This window comes from Lactuca virosa, chromosome 5 (genome assembly GCF_052849685.1).
Source record: "Lactuca virosa cultivar CGN04683 chromosome 5, Lactuca_virosa_CGN04683_v6, whole genome shotgun sequence".
In the NCBI taxonomy this organism is placed as follows: Eukaryota; Viridiplantae; Streptophyta; class Magnoliopsida; order Asterales; family Asteraceae; genus Lactuca; species Lactuca virosa.
Window position 1 is genome coordinate 262,212,359 of NC_136430.1, and position 17,977 is coordinate 262,230,335.

Below are 17,977 nucleotides of genomic sequence, written 5' to 3' on the forward strand. Positions count from 1 at the left end.
ACATTGTTTTCGAATCATATATATAACTGACTCTAAAAGTAAATGGCAAAATAAAGACTCGAAGCTACTATGCTCCATCTTCCTGAACCCGGTGTGTGTACCTGTCTACTAGTGTCCTGAGAATACAAGTAGGTTTGAAAGAGTATCAGAATTAAGCTGGTGATTTCATAAGCGTTTTGTTTTAGAAAACGGTTCTATGTTCTTGAAAAAGTGCATTATGTTTCTCCAGAAAACCTTATAACTTCTTATGTAATCAATGTTAAGTAAAAAGATTCATACCAGTTCCTTCTGCGAGTATTTAGTGTATACAAATCATATACCATACAGATCGAATAATCAATCGATTGTGTGGTTCTGCCCCAAGCCCACAACCAAACAAGGAACAAGAAATGAGGCGGAGGCCACACATTCCACTGGTTGCCGGATCCTCGTGTATATAACCCTGAAGCATTCACTAGGTACTTACAAAGTTAACTATATTGGTCCTTTGAAATCTATTGAGAGTGATCCTCAAGAAAATCTAATATTTTCTTAGTAAAAGTATGATAGTACCAATTCCGTCTATAACTACTTAGCTCATACTAGCTATGTATAAATCAATATCGAACAGACAGTTAATTGTGTGGATCTGCCCTAAGCCCACAACCAAACAAGGAACAGAGAATGAGGCGGAAACCATACATTCCATAGTCTATCACATATTCTTCATACATAACCCGAATGCATAAACTAAGGAATTATAGAATTAATAATGAATATTCGTTAGCTGAATGATAAACCGATCGTTTGTAAAGTACTGATGTTTATCTTGGAAAATCCTATATTTTCCCTAAGTGTAAGTTTGTTGTCTTAACTGTTTCAAAACTGAAAAGCACAAGTATCTTCCATACTTATGTTGTTTAAGCATTGTTCTGTTTGAAAACCCTCGCTACCACCAGTAATGTATAGTAGTTTTATTACTTAAAATAAGACTAGCCGAAAATGTATTGTTCTGTATACTGAAAGTGTTGTTAATACCCTCCCGTGATCACTTAGTACATACGAGTTATAGAAATCTAAATCGAACAGACAGTTGATTGGGTGATTCTTCCCTAAGCCCACAACCAAACAAGGAATAGGAAATGAGGCGGAAGTCACACATCCCACTGCATGTCGGATGTTAATTTCATATAACCCTGATGTATATACTAAGTAATCCCCTAGTTATTAACACTGCTGACTGATTGATAAGCATATTATTACGTGAATGAGTCGTTGTTTCCCCTGTGAGTTCTTATAACCATGCTAATGGACGATAAAAACTACAACGTACTTCGGACTTCGTAAACTGAAATGACGTTTGTCACCCTCGGTTGACTGTACCTAATAGCCAGGGTGTGGGATTGTCAGTCCCGTATAGATCTATACACAAACTCACGCTCTCCCTCCAGGAGACTCTGGTTCCTAAGGAGTAGACTTCCCGGAAGTCGTGTCTCACAATGTAGTTCTCTCAACGAATCAACGAATAATATTATGAAAACCCTTTTTTGTTATTAACATGTATCTTTATGAAAATAGTACCTCTGTTCATGGTTCATATTTAGTAAGTTTTGTGTTCAAAGGTGTGTTAACGATAAGGAAGTATAATAACTAAATTATATTTTTAAACACCGATTACTTGTGCTTTTACTTGCATTCCCCCCCCCCCCTAAAACATTAAGAAGCTTGGAAAAATATGGGGGGGGGGGGGTATGAACTCACATTATCTTGGAGATTCGATTGAAGATATGATATAGGATGATAAGTTTCACGGGTGAAGTCCCGAAGCACAAACGAGTCCTAATTAACATATAATGATACATATAGTCATGAAATTAGTGAATCTAACCACCAAGGTGTTTAGAAAGCAACCTAGGATGAAAGAATAACTCATCAAAGGAGTGTTAAAAGCAAGTTAGGAGGCTGAAAGGGAGTTCACGGCTGGGCTTGATGTGTTTACGGCCGTGAAGGGTTCACGGCCCTTTAAGGTTTGAAGGGTTCACGACCCTTATGAAGGGTTTGAAGGGTTCACGACCCTTATGAAGGGTTCACGACCCAAAAGATGTGAAGAACACTTGGAGATCTTGTTGATTGGTGAGTGTTTGAAGGCCTTTCGTGGTATACCAAAGAGATGTAAAAGAAAAGGAGTGTTTAAGGGAAGAAAAAGGGTGTTCTTGAGTATGATACTTGAGAGAGAATGGGGTGGTTCACGGCAAAGAAAGAAGAAATGAAGGATAAATGACCCATATATATATATATATATATATATATATATATATATATATATATATATATATATATATATATATATATATATATATATAGGGTGAGTTCACGACCTAAGGAGGGTTCACGACCGTGAACCTCACTTGATGAGGTTTATGGCCAGAATGCAATTCTCCTAACTTGTTTCCTTAGTGGTTCACTTCCTAACACACAACCCTGACTTATACTAGGCTTAGAAACCTATAAATTTGACATTTGGTTGCTGTGTTTGAATTTACAGGACAAAAATTTCGGGTTGTCACAAGGTCTGTTGGATAATTCATAAGGATCCGTGATTGCATGGGAAAATGGCAAAATACAGCTCATAAATCCGTAAACACTTTAAAATATCTAAGTGTTTACGCCCAAGATGCTCTTTGAAAGGTGTTTACGCCCCAAGATGCCCCCTAGGAAAGTGTTTACGCCCAACCATCACATCCCTAAGTAGTTTACGCCTCTAATGTGGTCCACCAAGGTGTTTACGCCCTAAGATACTTCCTAGCATGGTGTTTATGCCCAAGATGCTTCCATTTGATGTGTTTACGCCCAAGGAGGTCCATTAAGGGGTGTTTACGCCCTAGGATCCTTCCTAGGGTGGTGTTCATGGCCATTCATGGCCCAAATGAAGGGGTTCACGGCCAAACATGGCCCAATGAAAAGGGTTTATGGTCTTAGATGGTATCCTTAAGTGTATTTATGTTTTGGATGATTTTTATAAATGTGTATATGTTTCTAATGCTTAGAAAGCTCAAAATGATGGCCTTAAAGTTCAAGCATTCAAGGTTGCAACATAACACAAGCTCTTATATCTATATCATGTGATTCTTAATCAAAACCATTTGTCTAGTTTTTACCTTGATAAACTTGTTTACCTTCAGGAGATTACATTGTATGTGGCTTCCAAAGTGTACACTTTCATATACATGCACTTGTGCTCTAATGGTTTTCATTTGCATAGGGTTGCAATTTAGACATTGCTTGATCAAAATATTTCTGGTTGTCAAATCGGACTTCGCCCCAGGTCGTTTTTTTTTTTAATTTTTATTTACAATAGGAGGCGACAAGGACTAAACTTGTCATACAGTGGAAAATATTGTGGCTAAATTTTGAAGACCACAAACTTTTATAATAAGAGACCAAAAATATAAGAATAAAAAAGTTTAGTGGCAAATGTCTAAAACACAGAACTTTACTATTCCCTAAAGTGTGCACATGTCAATTTCCAGGTTTTGACATTTATCATTTTGTGGTATTTTTGAAATAAATAATATCCATATGTCAATTTTTAGGTTTTTTTTTTTAATTTTTATAATTAAAAAGCCATATAATACATATTGTTATATAAGTAAGTATTAAATGTAATAAATATGATCTTAAGTTGCAATAAATATGTTTTTTCCTTCCTTATTTTAAAATTTAATTTTAAAAAATACTTAATGTTTACATTTTGATATTTAATTTTTTTTATTAACCAATACGCTACAGGTCTCACACCTAGTAAGATAATAAACAAAAAAGAGTTTGGAAAATGATGGAAGCAAAAAAAGAAGAACAAAAATGATATTTGAGACTGAGTTAAAGATGTTTTAAAACCGAACCGTATACTCCACATGCCAAAAATCGTAAAGAGCTTCTAGATCAGTAACCGACACCACCACTAGGGTCCTTGGTGTACTCCCGAAAAGAGAAAAATATTGAGCACCACTGTAAGCCACCACACGAAAAATACCATTGGTTGTAACTATAAACTATTTTCAAATTGTTCAAGTATTTTTGTCAACGGTCTTGGTAAAAAAGAACAATATAAACTTCCATCCAATATTTGTGAGTTCAAGAATTTAATATTAATAATAGTATGTTTATATCATTTTGTCATTTATTTGTTTATTCTTTCTTATTTTTGCAGTTAAAGTATTCAGTCCTTGTTAGACTTTTCTGAATTGATACCCTCTGCTCCTTTGCCCCTTTATTTATTTTATCTGAGAAAGTCAAACAAATCTCCACCGTCCGATTAACTTCCCATCTCTTTGACTTCACTTTCCCAAACCCCTCTTTTATAACCCCCGTCCCCATCCCCAATTTCTTCAATCTCTCTCTCTCTCTCGGAAGCATTTCTTCTACAACAATGGCGGTGGATTTAGTTGGAATTCAGACCGTTGAACACCTCAATCGCATCTTCCAGCTGCAGAATCACGACTACGCTGCCTCTTCTAGTTTCAAACAAGCTGTCTCCGCCTTGAAACGCAGCGGACACGCTCGCTTCCGCCGCGGACCTTCATCTTCTGATCCGCAGGCGCCTTCAATTTCTTCGCAACCTGAAGAAAAGCTGCCGATAGAGCCTCCGACGCGGGATTCAACGGCGTCTGAGAAGTTTGATCTGAAAAGATCTGGTACGGATACCACGTCGTCGTTTCTGTCGATAACTTCTTCTTTTGCTGGGGGAAGTCTGGAAGGAAGCGTTTCCGATGGTAAACAGCTGTCTTCTTTAGGGATAGTAGCACCGACACTGTCGTTCTCATCGAGGAAACCGCCGCTTCCATCATCTCACCGGAAAAGACCCAGCACCGACAGGCCATCGGGTTCCTTACAAGGATCTGGAAGAGAGAACAACTCGGTTTCTCGCTCCGGTTGCCATTGTTGCAAGAGAAGGTATGAACAAACTACACGATTCACCTTCGCAAAAAAACACATTTCACTTATTTTTTTCATCGATTAACGTTTTTCCCTTTCTGATTGTGCAGGAAAACCGGATCAAAACGAGAAGTCAGAAGGATTCCAATAATTGGATCAAAGGTAGAAAGTATACCAGCTGATGATTACTCTTGGAAGAAATACGGTGAGAAGAAGATCGAGGGATTACCCTTTCCAAGGTAATAAATCGGAAAAATATCTCCATTTAATGCAATCTTCCACAAATATCGTAGATATTGATCTCGATTTTGATGAATTTCCAGAGTTTATTACAAGTGCAACACAGTAAAAGGATGTCCAGCAAGGAAACGAATAGAGTTATCTCTCACCGATTCAAAGATGCTTCTCGTAACATACGACAGAGAACACCGTCACCATCACACTCCGACGCCGGTACCGGCGAGTTTTTCCGGCTTAAAGATTCAGTGAAGATTTGCGAGCTCAATTGGCACCTTATCACTTCGCACAATTCCTAAGCGTTTCCCCATCAATTCATTGAATGAATTCCAGCTGCATAAAAAAATCTCCGGTGAAACACCATGGAAATGTTCATCATCGTTGATGCAAGGTAATTTTGATTTCAATGGGGGAAGCTGCTGCTACCTGTATTTCGTATGAGGATGTTAAATATGGAGGGTGTGATTTGTAAATTACGTAAAGTAGAAGGCACTGAAGTGTAAAGAAAAAGGGTAAAGAGGCCTTGATCTTAAATGCGATTTTGTTGAAATTATTTTGATTCTTCTTTTGTCTTTTATTCAATTATTCCCCCAAAAACAAATTAAAAAGTCAAATGAATTTGAGGTATTTGAGTACGTACACTCTCTTTATTTGAAAATAAATTATTATTAGATAAATTATGTCAAAATATTTAATAATTCGATGGCATTTTAAAGAATAAAAATAGTAATAAACGACTATTAATTTGTAAAAGTCTTAGGGTTTAATAAAAAGAATATCATGTAAGTCTTTGATTTTATATTAAACTCAAAAAACATTTATACACAATTTTGTCGGACTTCTGATCAATAAACAGGTTAAGTGATATACCATCTTGTTAATCGATGATGTTACGTTATTCGAATTTTATATATAAATAATTGAAATTTATATAGTTTTGAGTAAAATTACAGTTTTTGTCCTTGTGGTTTACACCTTTTTATAGGTTTAAGACTAGTTTAGAAAAATTGCTGACAATAGTCTTCTTGGTTGTAAAATGCTACATGGTTGGTCCATTTCAATGGATCTCCATTAAATGTAACCAAAGTACCCTCAAACCAATTTTCTTTAAAAAAAAAAAAAAACTATAAATTAAAGAGGCTAAATTTGTAATTTACTCATTCATATCCAAATTAAGAATACCGATAAACTAAAGGAGCTAAATTTGTAATTTACTCATTCATATCCAAATTTTTTGTAATTTATTCATTACGACTCCTCTTTCCTCCATTTCGACAACCATTTATTAGATGTAAAACAAAATCTTTAGAAAGGTATAAAACTATAGGGACTAAAACTTTAATTTACTCTATAATTTTGAAAGAAAGAAAGAAGGAAGGAAATTGATTAGGTTAGGTTATTCTTTTGATGTGACTTTTGCAACCACTTGTGACGTATTCATCATGTGCAAATTAAAGGGGATGCCTTTGACTTTCAGAAGCAAGTGGATGTTAAAGTGGTTGCCAGGTACCTCCTTTATAATCCATCCATACTCTGCTTTCAAGTTTCAATCTTTAAATACCTTTAAGTTTTAACTCATTTTTTTCCTTTTCCTTTTCCCTTTACTTATATCATATATTATTATTTGTTAGAAACTATGTGTGGTATTTAATTGAGCAAGAAATTGAGATTCAGATGTTCGAAAGGGTTATCGTGTATCAACAAGAAGAAAACGTGCTCTCTTCTACAGAACTGCTAGAAAACAAATAACCTATAGCTAAATAGGACAAAATAATGAAATAACCTCTAACTATCGATAAATACAAAGTGAACCTGAAGATACAAAAGTAGCCTAAATATATACTCCCCCCGCCCCCCTAAAACTCAAGTAGGGAAAGTATTATCCAACTTGAGTTTGGAAACTAAGAACTAAAGACAACTAGGCAAATGTACATTGGTGAAAATGTTGATAGTCAATCTCAATATGTTTTTCATATTTGCGAAAACCACCATTGTGGGCAATTTGAATAGCATTATCGTTGTCACACCTGTTTTTGATAAACCATATTAAAGGTGTTAGAAGGGTATTTGATCATTTTTATGAATGTTATGAGTTTTCAATGTTTTGGGCTTGAGAATTTGGTTGATAAATGTTGTTACAATCTCTTAGAGTTGAGTTAAACTTTTAAAAGTTGAGTTATTTGTGACCACAGGTAAAATTGAAAAGTTAATGAAGAGTTGGATCTCTACAATTACACGACGCGTTTAAGCCGACCATACAAGTAGAGTACTTAAAGACTTAAGTCAATGTTCTTATTTCATCTCCCACACATACGTTCCAGAGAGTAGAGGAGGAAGGTTTCAGCCGATCTTGGGCTCAAGTTGGAGCTAGCTACAAGGAGAAATCAAGAAAGTACAACATATCTATTAAATTAAAGGTATCCTCATCTCTCTTGCTAGCTTAAATATAGATTCTCTTTGCTGATGGATTTTTAATACTAAGTTTGAATTATTTGTAAAAAGGTGATATAAATTTTGGGTAACTCAAAACCATGATGCATAATATAAATCCATGTAAAGCAAGTGCATCCATTATTATATATAACAAAGTACCCAACACCCTGCATAAAAGGATGGGGTGCATGAAACATCCATGGTATGGGCTAAAATATGTAATACATTTGATATATTTTTTCCTAAATATTAGACTTCATTGTGGATAAAATGTTCCATAATACCAACTTAAATGTTTTAGAGTGTTAAGTTTTAGTTATAGGATTGTGTACAATCATTATCAAAACATAAGTCAACATGTGAAACCATTACATAAACATAGCCTTCTAACTCTTTGCTCTCATCTATCACTCTTTCATGAACATCTAATCTGAATACTTGTAAAAATATATAAGTTAGAATTGAGAAGCCTAATGAGTATTACCAACATTCAAGATTTATATATCCAAGTGATTTGACACATCTCTTGGAAAATATGAACCACCAAAATATTTTAAAAACACCATCATAAAGTTTAAGAAAACTAACATGTGGGGATGGGAAGTATTTAAGATTAACATTGCCATACATCATTTAAGACTTTCCCGTGGCAATATAAAGTCTAAACCTCACCATTTTCATTGTTAAATGGGAAATTGTCCATGAATTGAAAGCATGGATCTAAACAATACACATGTGATGTAGACCATTGTAACTAGGATAACGTGCCTATTACACGAGATCCACATATGAGGTACCTAGCCTCATATGCAAGTGAGGCATGTCTAGAATACCATCACATCACCATAGATTTTTCATTGTTGTTTTGGTACCTAAGGTCACCACTTGTCATACAAGTCATTATCCCATCCTAAGAAGAAAAAAAAAGAATGTATCAAATGACAATCAACAATCTATTGCATATTTCCAACTCAAGCATTCCACGAAGGCCTCTAAATGCAAACAATAGATCATATAGAAACAATTTCACATTTGGTTCTCAATGTAAGTTTCAAGGACATACAACTGATACGTGTTACAAGCTACATGATTATTATCCTAGTGACAAACCAGTGACAAAATCAAATATGATAGTTGATGTTGCAATAGACAAAGGAATCAAGAACTATAACACAAGTAAGGATTTGACTGGATAGCATTTTTTAAGGCTTTTTGCAAGCTCAATGTCAAATAGTAATGCCCTTTCTTTCAGATCATATGATGTTTGTCAATCCAAATACGAAAACAATTTCAAGTAAATGCTACTCCATATCGGTTAACAATGACATATGCTCATAGCTTTTGGATTATTGATTCATGTGATACACAACACATATGCCATGATATTAAAAAAATTCTTTAATGAGAAACATGTTAAAAAAATATACAATAAAGTTGCCCAATAAGATGGCCTTACATGTTCATATGATTGGAGATGTTAAAATGATCATTATTAACTCTTAGAAACATGTTATATGTTCCCAAATTTGATATGCATCTTATTTTAGTAAGTGATATAAAAAAGAAACAACTTGTGATTCATTTTACTTGTAATCTTCATTTGATTATTGACACCCAACACACGAAGACGATTGGCAATGCTAACAAAAATCAAAATCTATATGTTCTAAGTTGTATGACAACTTCGAAATTTCCCATAAAAAGAGTGAATGTTTTTTCTTTGGATTTATGGCACAAGACATTAGGACATCCTTCAAATAAGATATTGATCTCCATAAAGGAACAATTAGACTTTAAAGTTTCTAGTTGTTGTTCTTCTTTTCCATTTTTTGTTTGTCCTTTAACAAAAAAAGCAATTACCATTTCATCTTATGAAAAATTTCCATGATCAGATTTGTACATTAATACATTGTGACATTTGGGGTCCTTACCATGTTTTAACAATTGATGGTTTCATTCTTTTGTTACCATTATTGATAGAGGTGGCAAATACGTGTGGATATTTTTACTTAAGAACAAGTTATACCATAGTTTGACAACATGGTTTTAAATCAGTTCAACAAGAAGATAAAAAAAATTATGATATGATAATGCAAAAGAGCTTGAATATAAGGATTTCTTTGCTCATAAGGGAGTTTTGCATCAAAAATATTATATTCAGCGACCACAACAAAACGACGGTATTGAAAGGAAGCATCAACATCTTCTTAACGTGGCTATATCTATTCTTTTTCCAATCAAGACCTTATATATCATTTTTGGATTATTGTGTTCTTACAACCACATATCTCATCAATCGTATTCCTTTCAAGATCATTCAAAATCAATCGTCATATGAAAAGCTCTTCGGTAAGGCTCAAAATTATTCCATCTCACTTACTTTTGGTTGTTTGGTAAATTTTTCTACATGGAAATCACACTTACCAAAGTATTTTCCTTAATCTAAGGCATGCATTTTTCTTAGTGTGACATCCCCATTTTCAAGGCCATAAAAGACCGATTTATTTATGCTTATTAAATCAGAGTATCCTTTTTTTAAAATGTTTACTTTGCGGAATTTGTCCCAAAAGTATGATAATAATATTATCAATACATTTCCAAGAAATGTATTTTCTTTATAAAATTCGGTATGTCATCATCAATACAAGAAATATGAGCATAAACGGAGACTTACAACATCTATTTACACTAATACTCTATATCTCCTTTGAATCTTGTAACACCAAGAATCTAGAAGATCAATTGTGGAATAAATCCCCTTTTCTAAGGACCAACTCGTCGAGTTGATGGTGGGCAACTCGACGTGTTGGAGGCTTTTGGGTCACACATTTTTCTGGACCAACTCGACAAGTTGGTGAAGGAAACTCGACGAGTTGGTTAAGGAAACTCGACGAGTTGGACACTGATTGAGAAACCCTAATTTTAGGGTTTTGTACCCTATTTAAACACCTTAAGTCCCAGGTGTTGGCCTCATTCCCAGCCTCTATAGCCCCTAATCCTAATCTCGAAGCCCTAGAGCCTCCTTGAGTGTTGTGAGCTTATTTTGGGTGTTTTTTGGTGTCTTTGAAGCTCATTGAAGGAAGAGAAGCTTGGTTCAAGGTGGTGGTTCAAGTAAGAGCTTTCAGATATTGATTCTCTGCTCCATTTCCAGCACATTTCGGGTATAAAGTTCTAACCTTGCTTAATATTTGCTTAGATCTCTTCTTGGGTTAGATTGTATGCTTTTAGCCATGGATGGGTGGTTGATGGGGAACTAGAAGTCCCAAGTGTTTATTCTTTCAGATCTATGATCTTCATGAGCTCTTTGGCATAAAGGTGCCAACTTTATGGGTTAAGGGCTTCATGCTTACATTAATTCTTTCATTTAGCCCTTTTTGAGCTTTGAGCTCCTTTTAGTCATGCTTAAGCATAAAAATGGAAACTTTACGTGGCCATCTAGCCTTATAGAGTCAGATCTGCATTTTTGGGGTATTGTCTTTGATGATTAAGTGCGTAATGGTTAAGCCCTTACTCTTTCAAGTCTAGGGTTTGGGTTTGGACCCTTTTAAGTGGTTCCTAGGGGTAAATTTGGAAACTTTACCCTTCTTGATCTCATATTGGTTGAGATCTGAGTTGTGGAGTCATTGGAGTCGATAATGTTGACTTAATGTATTAAGATGTGGGTTTCTGGCAAACTCGACGAGTTTATGGATAAACTCGGCGAGTTGGCTCGGCTTTTCCCGACTTCACAGATTGTTAGATGAACTCGACGATTTGAAGGATAAACTCGGCGAGTTTGGTCAACTCAGGCTGTTGACTTTGACTTTTGAGCTTAGCCTTAGACCAAGTTATTCTAAGGGGGTATTTGAAGTAATCAGTTTTGTAATCAAGAAAATTATGGGCTTAGGATAAGATCCATATGGGATTGGGCCAATTTGGGAAATTGGGACATTAGTGGGCCTTTGTGGATCTTTTTGGTTTTGGGCCTCAGTTTTGGTTCATGTTGGGGTTAGGGGTAAAATGGTAATTTTACCCCAAGTATGGTTAGTGGGCCTTAGGATGGATTCCAATTGCTAATTGGGTGTTATTTTGATCTGATAGTTCGGAGGTGTCGTCAGGGCAGCAACTAGGGAATTCTTTCAGTGAGTTTCTGCATTCGAGGTGAGTCTCCTCACTGTTCTATGGGTCGAAGGCACCAATGCCGGCCCATTTGGTTTGTGTATTGTAGGAAGACCAGGGGTGGCCCTTGGCAATCTGTATGCAAGACCAGAGTCTGAACTCTGGCAGTTAATTGATTGGTAATGGTAGAATTGTATGCTATTTGTCTTTGTGATGCTTGCATGGAAGACCAGGAGGTGGCCCATGGCGCTTGTCTGTAAGACCCGGGGTTGTGGCCCCTGGCCTGGCAAGGAAGACCACGAGGCGGCTCGTGGCCTAATGGCAAGACAATAATTGGCATATAACACTCCTATTGATTATGTTATGTGTGATATGTATGGCTCATGATTTTGTATGTTATGTAAGGCTCGTTTGATATGTATGGTATGTGGTATTTGGGGAACTCCCTAGGATTTGTGCTCACAGTTTGTGGTTTATGGTTTCAGGTACTTCCGTTTCGAAAGGAAAGGGCCCGGCTTGATCCCAACGCATACACCCGTGTTTTCCGCAATGTGTGATCTTTGGGAATGAACTATGATAATTGTCTTATTTGAAATACTTTTAAATGTTTGGATAAAGTTACAATGGTGTTTTGATTATAATAAAAACGAAATTTTTATCCTTGATTTTGGGGTGTTTCAAGTTGGTGTCAGAGCCTTGGTTTGAGGGATTCGGGCAGACTCTTGGGTGTGCCTGAACTCAAACTGAGGGTTTGGTGAAATTTTTGTAAAATAAACATTTAACTAAAAAGGAATTTATAATCTAGAAAGGGGTGTGATGCGTGCAATCGGCCGAGCTCAAGTAAGTGGTTCCCAGAATACCCATACATGATTATTATGATATATGATATGATTATGAGAATTGCATGCTAGAGTATGGCTAAGGATCTGCTCAGTAATATATAATAGGAGAGATTCCTTTTTATGCCTGATTGTATGAGCTTTAGAATTACATGCTAGTATAGATTCCTAATAAGAGGATAGAATGGCTTGATTAGAGTATGTTGGTTAGTTTTTACGTTATCCGAATGCTTCTTGCTTTGTGCTTTGTGGGACTCTTAGTGTTGTGAATTGAATGCTAAGTGAATATGCTAAGTCACATGTAGCACAAGTTAAATAATCTGATAGTGATGGATCTGACCCTATTGCGTAGCTCTTGTCTGAGTTCAACCGTTCTAGGGTTGAGTCTCTTACTCGAAGGATATCTGATCTCTGTTGCATGTGACTATATTCATGAGGGAGCTAGTTGACATTTATGAGAGTCCTTCAGCAGCTAAGGACGGGGTGAGGTCAGGAACCTAGGAAAGCCTAGGATATGCATTAGTGGGTTTAGTGGTGTGGTTTAGTGGGTTTTAGTGCATTGGTTGAGGAAGTGACTTAGAGGATTCGGGAGGATTGCTAAAGAAAGTATGGATAGGTGTGGAAGGTAGTATTGGGCCCATACTACTGAAAGCATAGGATCCATACTCGAATCAGTGAGAGTCTTGGAGAATCTAAGAAGCTGATGGGAGAAGAATTCTTGGGTATGTTTTGATTGTTGGCTTGTTGTATTTCAGTTTGGAGATGAGCACTCCGGGAGGTGGTTCAGGTTCTGGTTCTGGTTTGGGTTTCGGCTCAGGTGCGGGTATTGAGCCGATTAGCGAGCAGTTGCGGGAGTTCATCTTGTCGGATATTTCTTGCAGTATTTCAGAGATATTGGATGAGCGCTTGGGCACGTTCCGTGCGGAGTTTATGGCTATCATTAGAGCTCGCGCTCTTTCTTTCCAGGAGTTCCGTTCCTGTGGAGCTCCTGCATTCCATGGGGAAAGGGACCCCATTGTCAGTAGGATGTGGTTAGCGGATATGGCTAACGCGTTCAGGACGAGTTTCTACCCCGATGAGGTGAAGGTCAGATATGCTTCCTGCCTGTTGAAGGACAGGGCACGGGATTGGTGGGAAGAGGTCGGTAGTGAGTTGGGTGATGATGTTGTTGATGCTATGACATGGGATGATTTCTTGACTAGGTTTGAGCTGAGTTTGCTCCGACGATTGAGGTGCAGCAGCTGACGCAAGAGTTTCTTGATCTCCGCCACACTACTGAGACTGTGGCAGTCGTCGAGTCACATAGATGCACTCGACGAGTCAACATGGACTGTTGACTTCTGTTGACTTTAGGGTTTGGTCAAGGCAGGGATTATGGGGACCATGGAGGGGTAAAATGGTCTTTTACCCATTCCAAGAGTTGAGAGAGAAAATAACTTAGCTTATTTAGAGTCATGATTTAAGTGTTAATTAGAGATAATTATCCTATATGTTATGTGGAGGCTAGTTCGAGATTCGTGTACGAGGTTATTTGCTTGCTTGCTTGCTTACGAGGTGAGTCTTCTCATTATACTTACCTAGAGAGGTAACTTTTGTGTGACCGGAGGGTCTTATGTGCTTATATTGTGTATTGTGATATCCTGCATTATGTCTTTGTGATTTATGTTGTGTATTATTCTGAGCTTACTGAGTTAGGACCAGAGGGTCCACCCGAGTTGTGGGACCAGAGGGTCTCACTAAGCTTCGTGCTTACCGTGTTATGTGTTATGTGTTTCAGGTACTTCTCAGGATCACGGGAAGGTACCGGCTTGATTGTACACACACGAGTTGGAGATATGTTTTGGAGGATCCTGGATTGTGTTTTAAACAATTTATAAACATGTGTTTTGATAACTTGATATTTTGGGGGGTTTTTGTGATTGTGTTAACGAGATCAATTTGATTTTAAAAATGAAAATTTTGTTTGGAAATTTTACGGTGTTACACAGACTGTTCTTAGCCTTGTGGTGTCTCGCAAATGGCACATTCATCAGTTAGATGTCAAAAATGTTGTTTTGCACGGTTAACTACATGAAATAGTTTACATGCATCAGCCTCCGGGATTTCGGGATCCGACTCATCTGGATTATGTCTGTCATCTGCAGAAGTCACTTTACAGACTCAAACAAGCTCCTAGAGCTTGGTTTCAATGTTTTGCAACTTATGTCACTCACATTGGTTTCACTCACAATCGTTGCGACTCATATTTGTTTATTTTTCGCAGGGGTTTAGAGGCAACTTATTTACTTTTATATGTTGATGATATCATTCTAACAGCATCTTCTGCAGAGCTTCTTCAGCGTACCATTTCCTTTCTAGCCGTAGAGTTTGCCATGAAGGACTTAGGTGATCTTTCTTATTTCTTGGGTATTGCAGCAACACTGGACAAAAAAGGCATTTTTCTATCCCAACGCAAATATCCATTGGAACTTCTTGATCAGGCAAATATGTCTAATTGCAAACCTGGCAGAACACTGGCAGACACGTAGTCAAAGCTTGACAGTGACGAGTTTAGCAGGCGGCTTACAGTACCTTTACTTTCACTTGCCTGAATCTATCTTTTGCGGTTCAGCAGATATGCCTCTTCATGCATGACCCATGGGAACCACATATGAATGCTTTAAAGCGTGTGCTACGTTATGTTAGCGGTACCCTAGATTACGGGCTTCAGATTCATCCATCCCATACTATCGGCCTCATCGCATACTCTGATGCTGATTGGAGAGGGGGGGGGGATGTCCCTCCACACGTCGTTCCACGAGTGGATATTGTGTTTTCCTGGGTGACGACCTCCTATCCTGTTCATCCAAACGCCAACAAACTGCCTCATGCTCTAGCGCCGAAGCAGAATACCAAGGAGTTGCCAATGCCGTAGCCGAAACATGTTGGCTTCGCAACCTTCTATGTGAGCTTCACTCCCAAGTCACCAAAGCAACCATTGTCTATTGTGATAACATAAGTGCGGTTTACATGTCCTCAAATCCTATTCGACATCAACACACAAAACATATTGAAATTGAATATCACTTTGTACGAGACAAGGTTGCCACTGGTTCTGTTCGTGTCCTCCATGTTCCCTCCGTACTTCAGTATGCCGACATCTTCACCAAGGGACTTCCGACCACATTATTTAATGATTTCAGATCCAGTTTGATTGTCTGCTTAAGACCTCCCACTCAAATTGCGAGGGCGTATTAGCGTACCATGTACGAATGTATGTATTTGTTATGTAATTCATATGTTTGTATTTTAGTATATGCCCAAAACTCTAGTTTGTATTATTTATCCCATATTGTACTCATATTCTATATTAATGAATTCCAAGGCCAAAAGGCAATCCATGGGAAAGTAACGCGCTTTCATATGCTTGTACCTTTTAAACCATGTAAAACATTATGGAGTTAAAACGGATTAATCAAGTTAGGGTTTTAGATTGGGAAAGATCTAGCCATCAAAATGAATAAAATTGGAAACTTTATCCATTAAGTTAATGGAAAGATTCAGATCAGAAGATCTAAGCCTTGGTTTGAAGAGATTAGGTGCTTAATAAGAAAATGGACTCTACTGCAAGAATCACGACGCGGCCAAGGGAAGGTTCTTGCTACACGTTTTATCTGATGTCACAACTATTTTGTCTTTTAGTGACCGTGACACGGCCTGGGTAAGGGTCGCGACACGTAGTCTTTGACCATTAACTTTTTTAACCAGTTTGACATGTGGTCAAACTTGGTGAGTTTAAGCTATAGGCCGAGGTTTGAACTTTGTTTTGTTATCTAGGTGGTTTGTGAGACTAATTCTTGTGTGTTTTAGTGTCTAGCTGTGTTTCATCAGTATTCAGTTCAGGTGAGTTATCTCACTATACTATGTGTTCCAGTATATATCCTTTGTATGATAGGATGTAGATGTCATGTGATATGATGATTAGGCAATTGGGCTAGTATAGTATTTTTCCTGTTGATTATTTGATTGATTGATCGTATGGTATGTCGACATATTATGTTTTAGGAGTTGATAATGGATCAACACTAGAGCCGAGAGCCTAGAATACTCGTGTATTTGGTTAGACGTGCACTAAAGTCGTTAACCAATGTTGATGACTATACATGTGTTAGATTTGTAGTTGTCGTTGAAGGCTAGATGAGCACTACAACCGTTAGTCGCCGTTGATCAGGTTGATTGGCACTAGAGTCGAGAGCCTTTGTCTGTATGTATTGTATGTGTATTGTGGTATGTGGTATTTTGGGAAACTCACTAAGCTTTGTGTTTATAGTTGTGGATTAAATATTTTCACATACTTTTGTTGTTAGATTGAAGATCCCAGCTTGACTGTACATCACACGCATCGCTGTTAATTTCATGGTTTAGACTTCCGTTGTTTTATAATGATTCTGATACTTTTTATAATATAGATTGATGATGTCAAAATAATTCGTTACCTTGTTCTTTTATGATAAATGGTTTTAAAAATTCTCATGACGTCTTTTTGAAAATGAAATTTTTTGTTTGAATTTGACGTTACAATAATTCCTAGTCCAACCTTGAAAATGTATCTCATAATGACAATGTTCTAGTTTGCGATCCTAATATCAATCCTTCAAGTGAAGTTAATCCTCTTCATTCATCGGTCGTCACAAGCCCATCAGCCTCCTTACATAAGAGATTATCAATTTAACATGGTTACATATATATACACAATGTGAATATCCCTAGAATCAATGCATTTCATATGATATTTTTTTCTAATCAACACAAAGCTATTATGATTGCTATTTAAGTTAATTTTGAACCTCAACACTACAATCATGCTTCTCAATTCAAAGAATGGTGTGAAGCCTTGATTTTAAGCTTAATGTCATCATTGCTAATAAGGCATGGTCTACTATTTAATTGACTGGAAATAAGAACCAACTATATGTTGTTGGGTTTATAAAATCTAGTACATAAGCAATGACATAGTTGAACGCCATAAAGCCCGTTGGTTTCCATAGGATTCAGTCAACAAGAGGACATTGGTTTTTTTATACCTACTCGTTGATAGAAAGTTGGTCATCGTTAAAATGTTACTTTTGATATCCACTACAAAATCTTGGAATTTCATTTAATCAGACATTAACAACACCTTTTTAAGTGGTGATCTACATTAAGAAGTACCTATGGACATTCCATAAGGCTATATTGTTCAGGGGAAACCTAAATGTTCTAAAACCACAACATTTTTTTTCCACAAATCCATTTATGGATAATAACAAGCATCCCGACAATGGTTTGAAAAGTTTTCAAGTTTCATGCTATAATGTGGTTTTCATCTATCTAAACTTGATTATTCACCTTTCATAAAGGGCAAGGTGATAGGATTTATTAGCATATGTTGATAAAATCATCATCACAAGGTCTTCATTTGTTTAAATACAAGATCT

At 36.8% G+C, this 17,977-nt stretch overlaps 1 protein-coding gene and 1 long non-coding RNA gene across 2 annotated transcripts; both read left to right on the top strand.

Moving 5' to 3' along the window:
• Positions 1–4,357: 4,357 nt before the first annotated feature.
• Positions 4,358–5,712, top strand: LOC145117653 (putative WRKY transcription factor 11). Its single transcript, XM_079053957.1, has 3 exons — positions 4,358–4,932; positions 5,025–5,153; positions 5,238–5,712. The coding sequence occupies exons 1-3, from the start codon at positions 4,409–4,411 to the stop codon at positions 5,401–5,403; spliced, it is 819 nt and encodes a 272-aa protein (XP_078910083.1). The 5' UTR covers positions 4,358–4,408; the 3' UTR covers positions 5,404–5,712.
• A 674-nt stretch (positions 5,713–6,386) lies between these two features.
• Positions 6,387–14,649, top strand: LOC145117661 (uncharacterized). Its single transcript, XR_013712737.1, has 3 exons — positions 6,387–6,657; positions 7,344–7,568; positions 14,299–14,649. It is a non-coding gene; the product is annotated as an uncharacterized LOC145117661 (long non-coding RNA).
• The last annotated feature ends 3,328 nt before the right edge of the window (positions 14,650–17,977 follow it).

Bases quoted from the DNA above. Each gene is read 5' to 3' on its own strand.
- LOC145117653 (XM_079053957.1), top strand. From the start codon at position 4,409: ATGGCGGTGGATTTAGTTGGAATTCAGACCGTTGAACACCTCAATCGC. The intron at 4,933-5,024 runs GTATGAACAAAC...CTGATTGTGCAG, and splicing joins TGCCATTGTTGCAAGAGAAG to GAAAACCGGATCAAAACGAG. The intron at 5,154-5,237 runs GTAATAAATCGG...ATGAATTTCCAG, and splicing joins GAGGGATTACCCTTTCCAAG to AGTTTATTACAAGTGCAACA.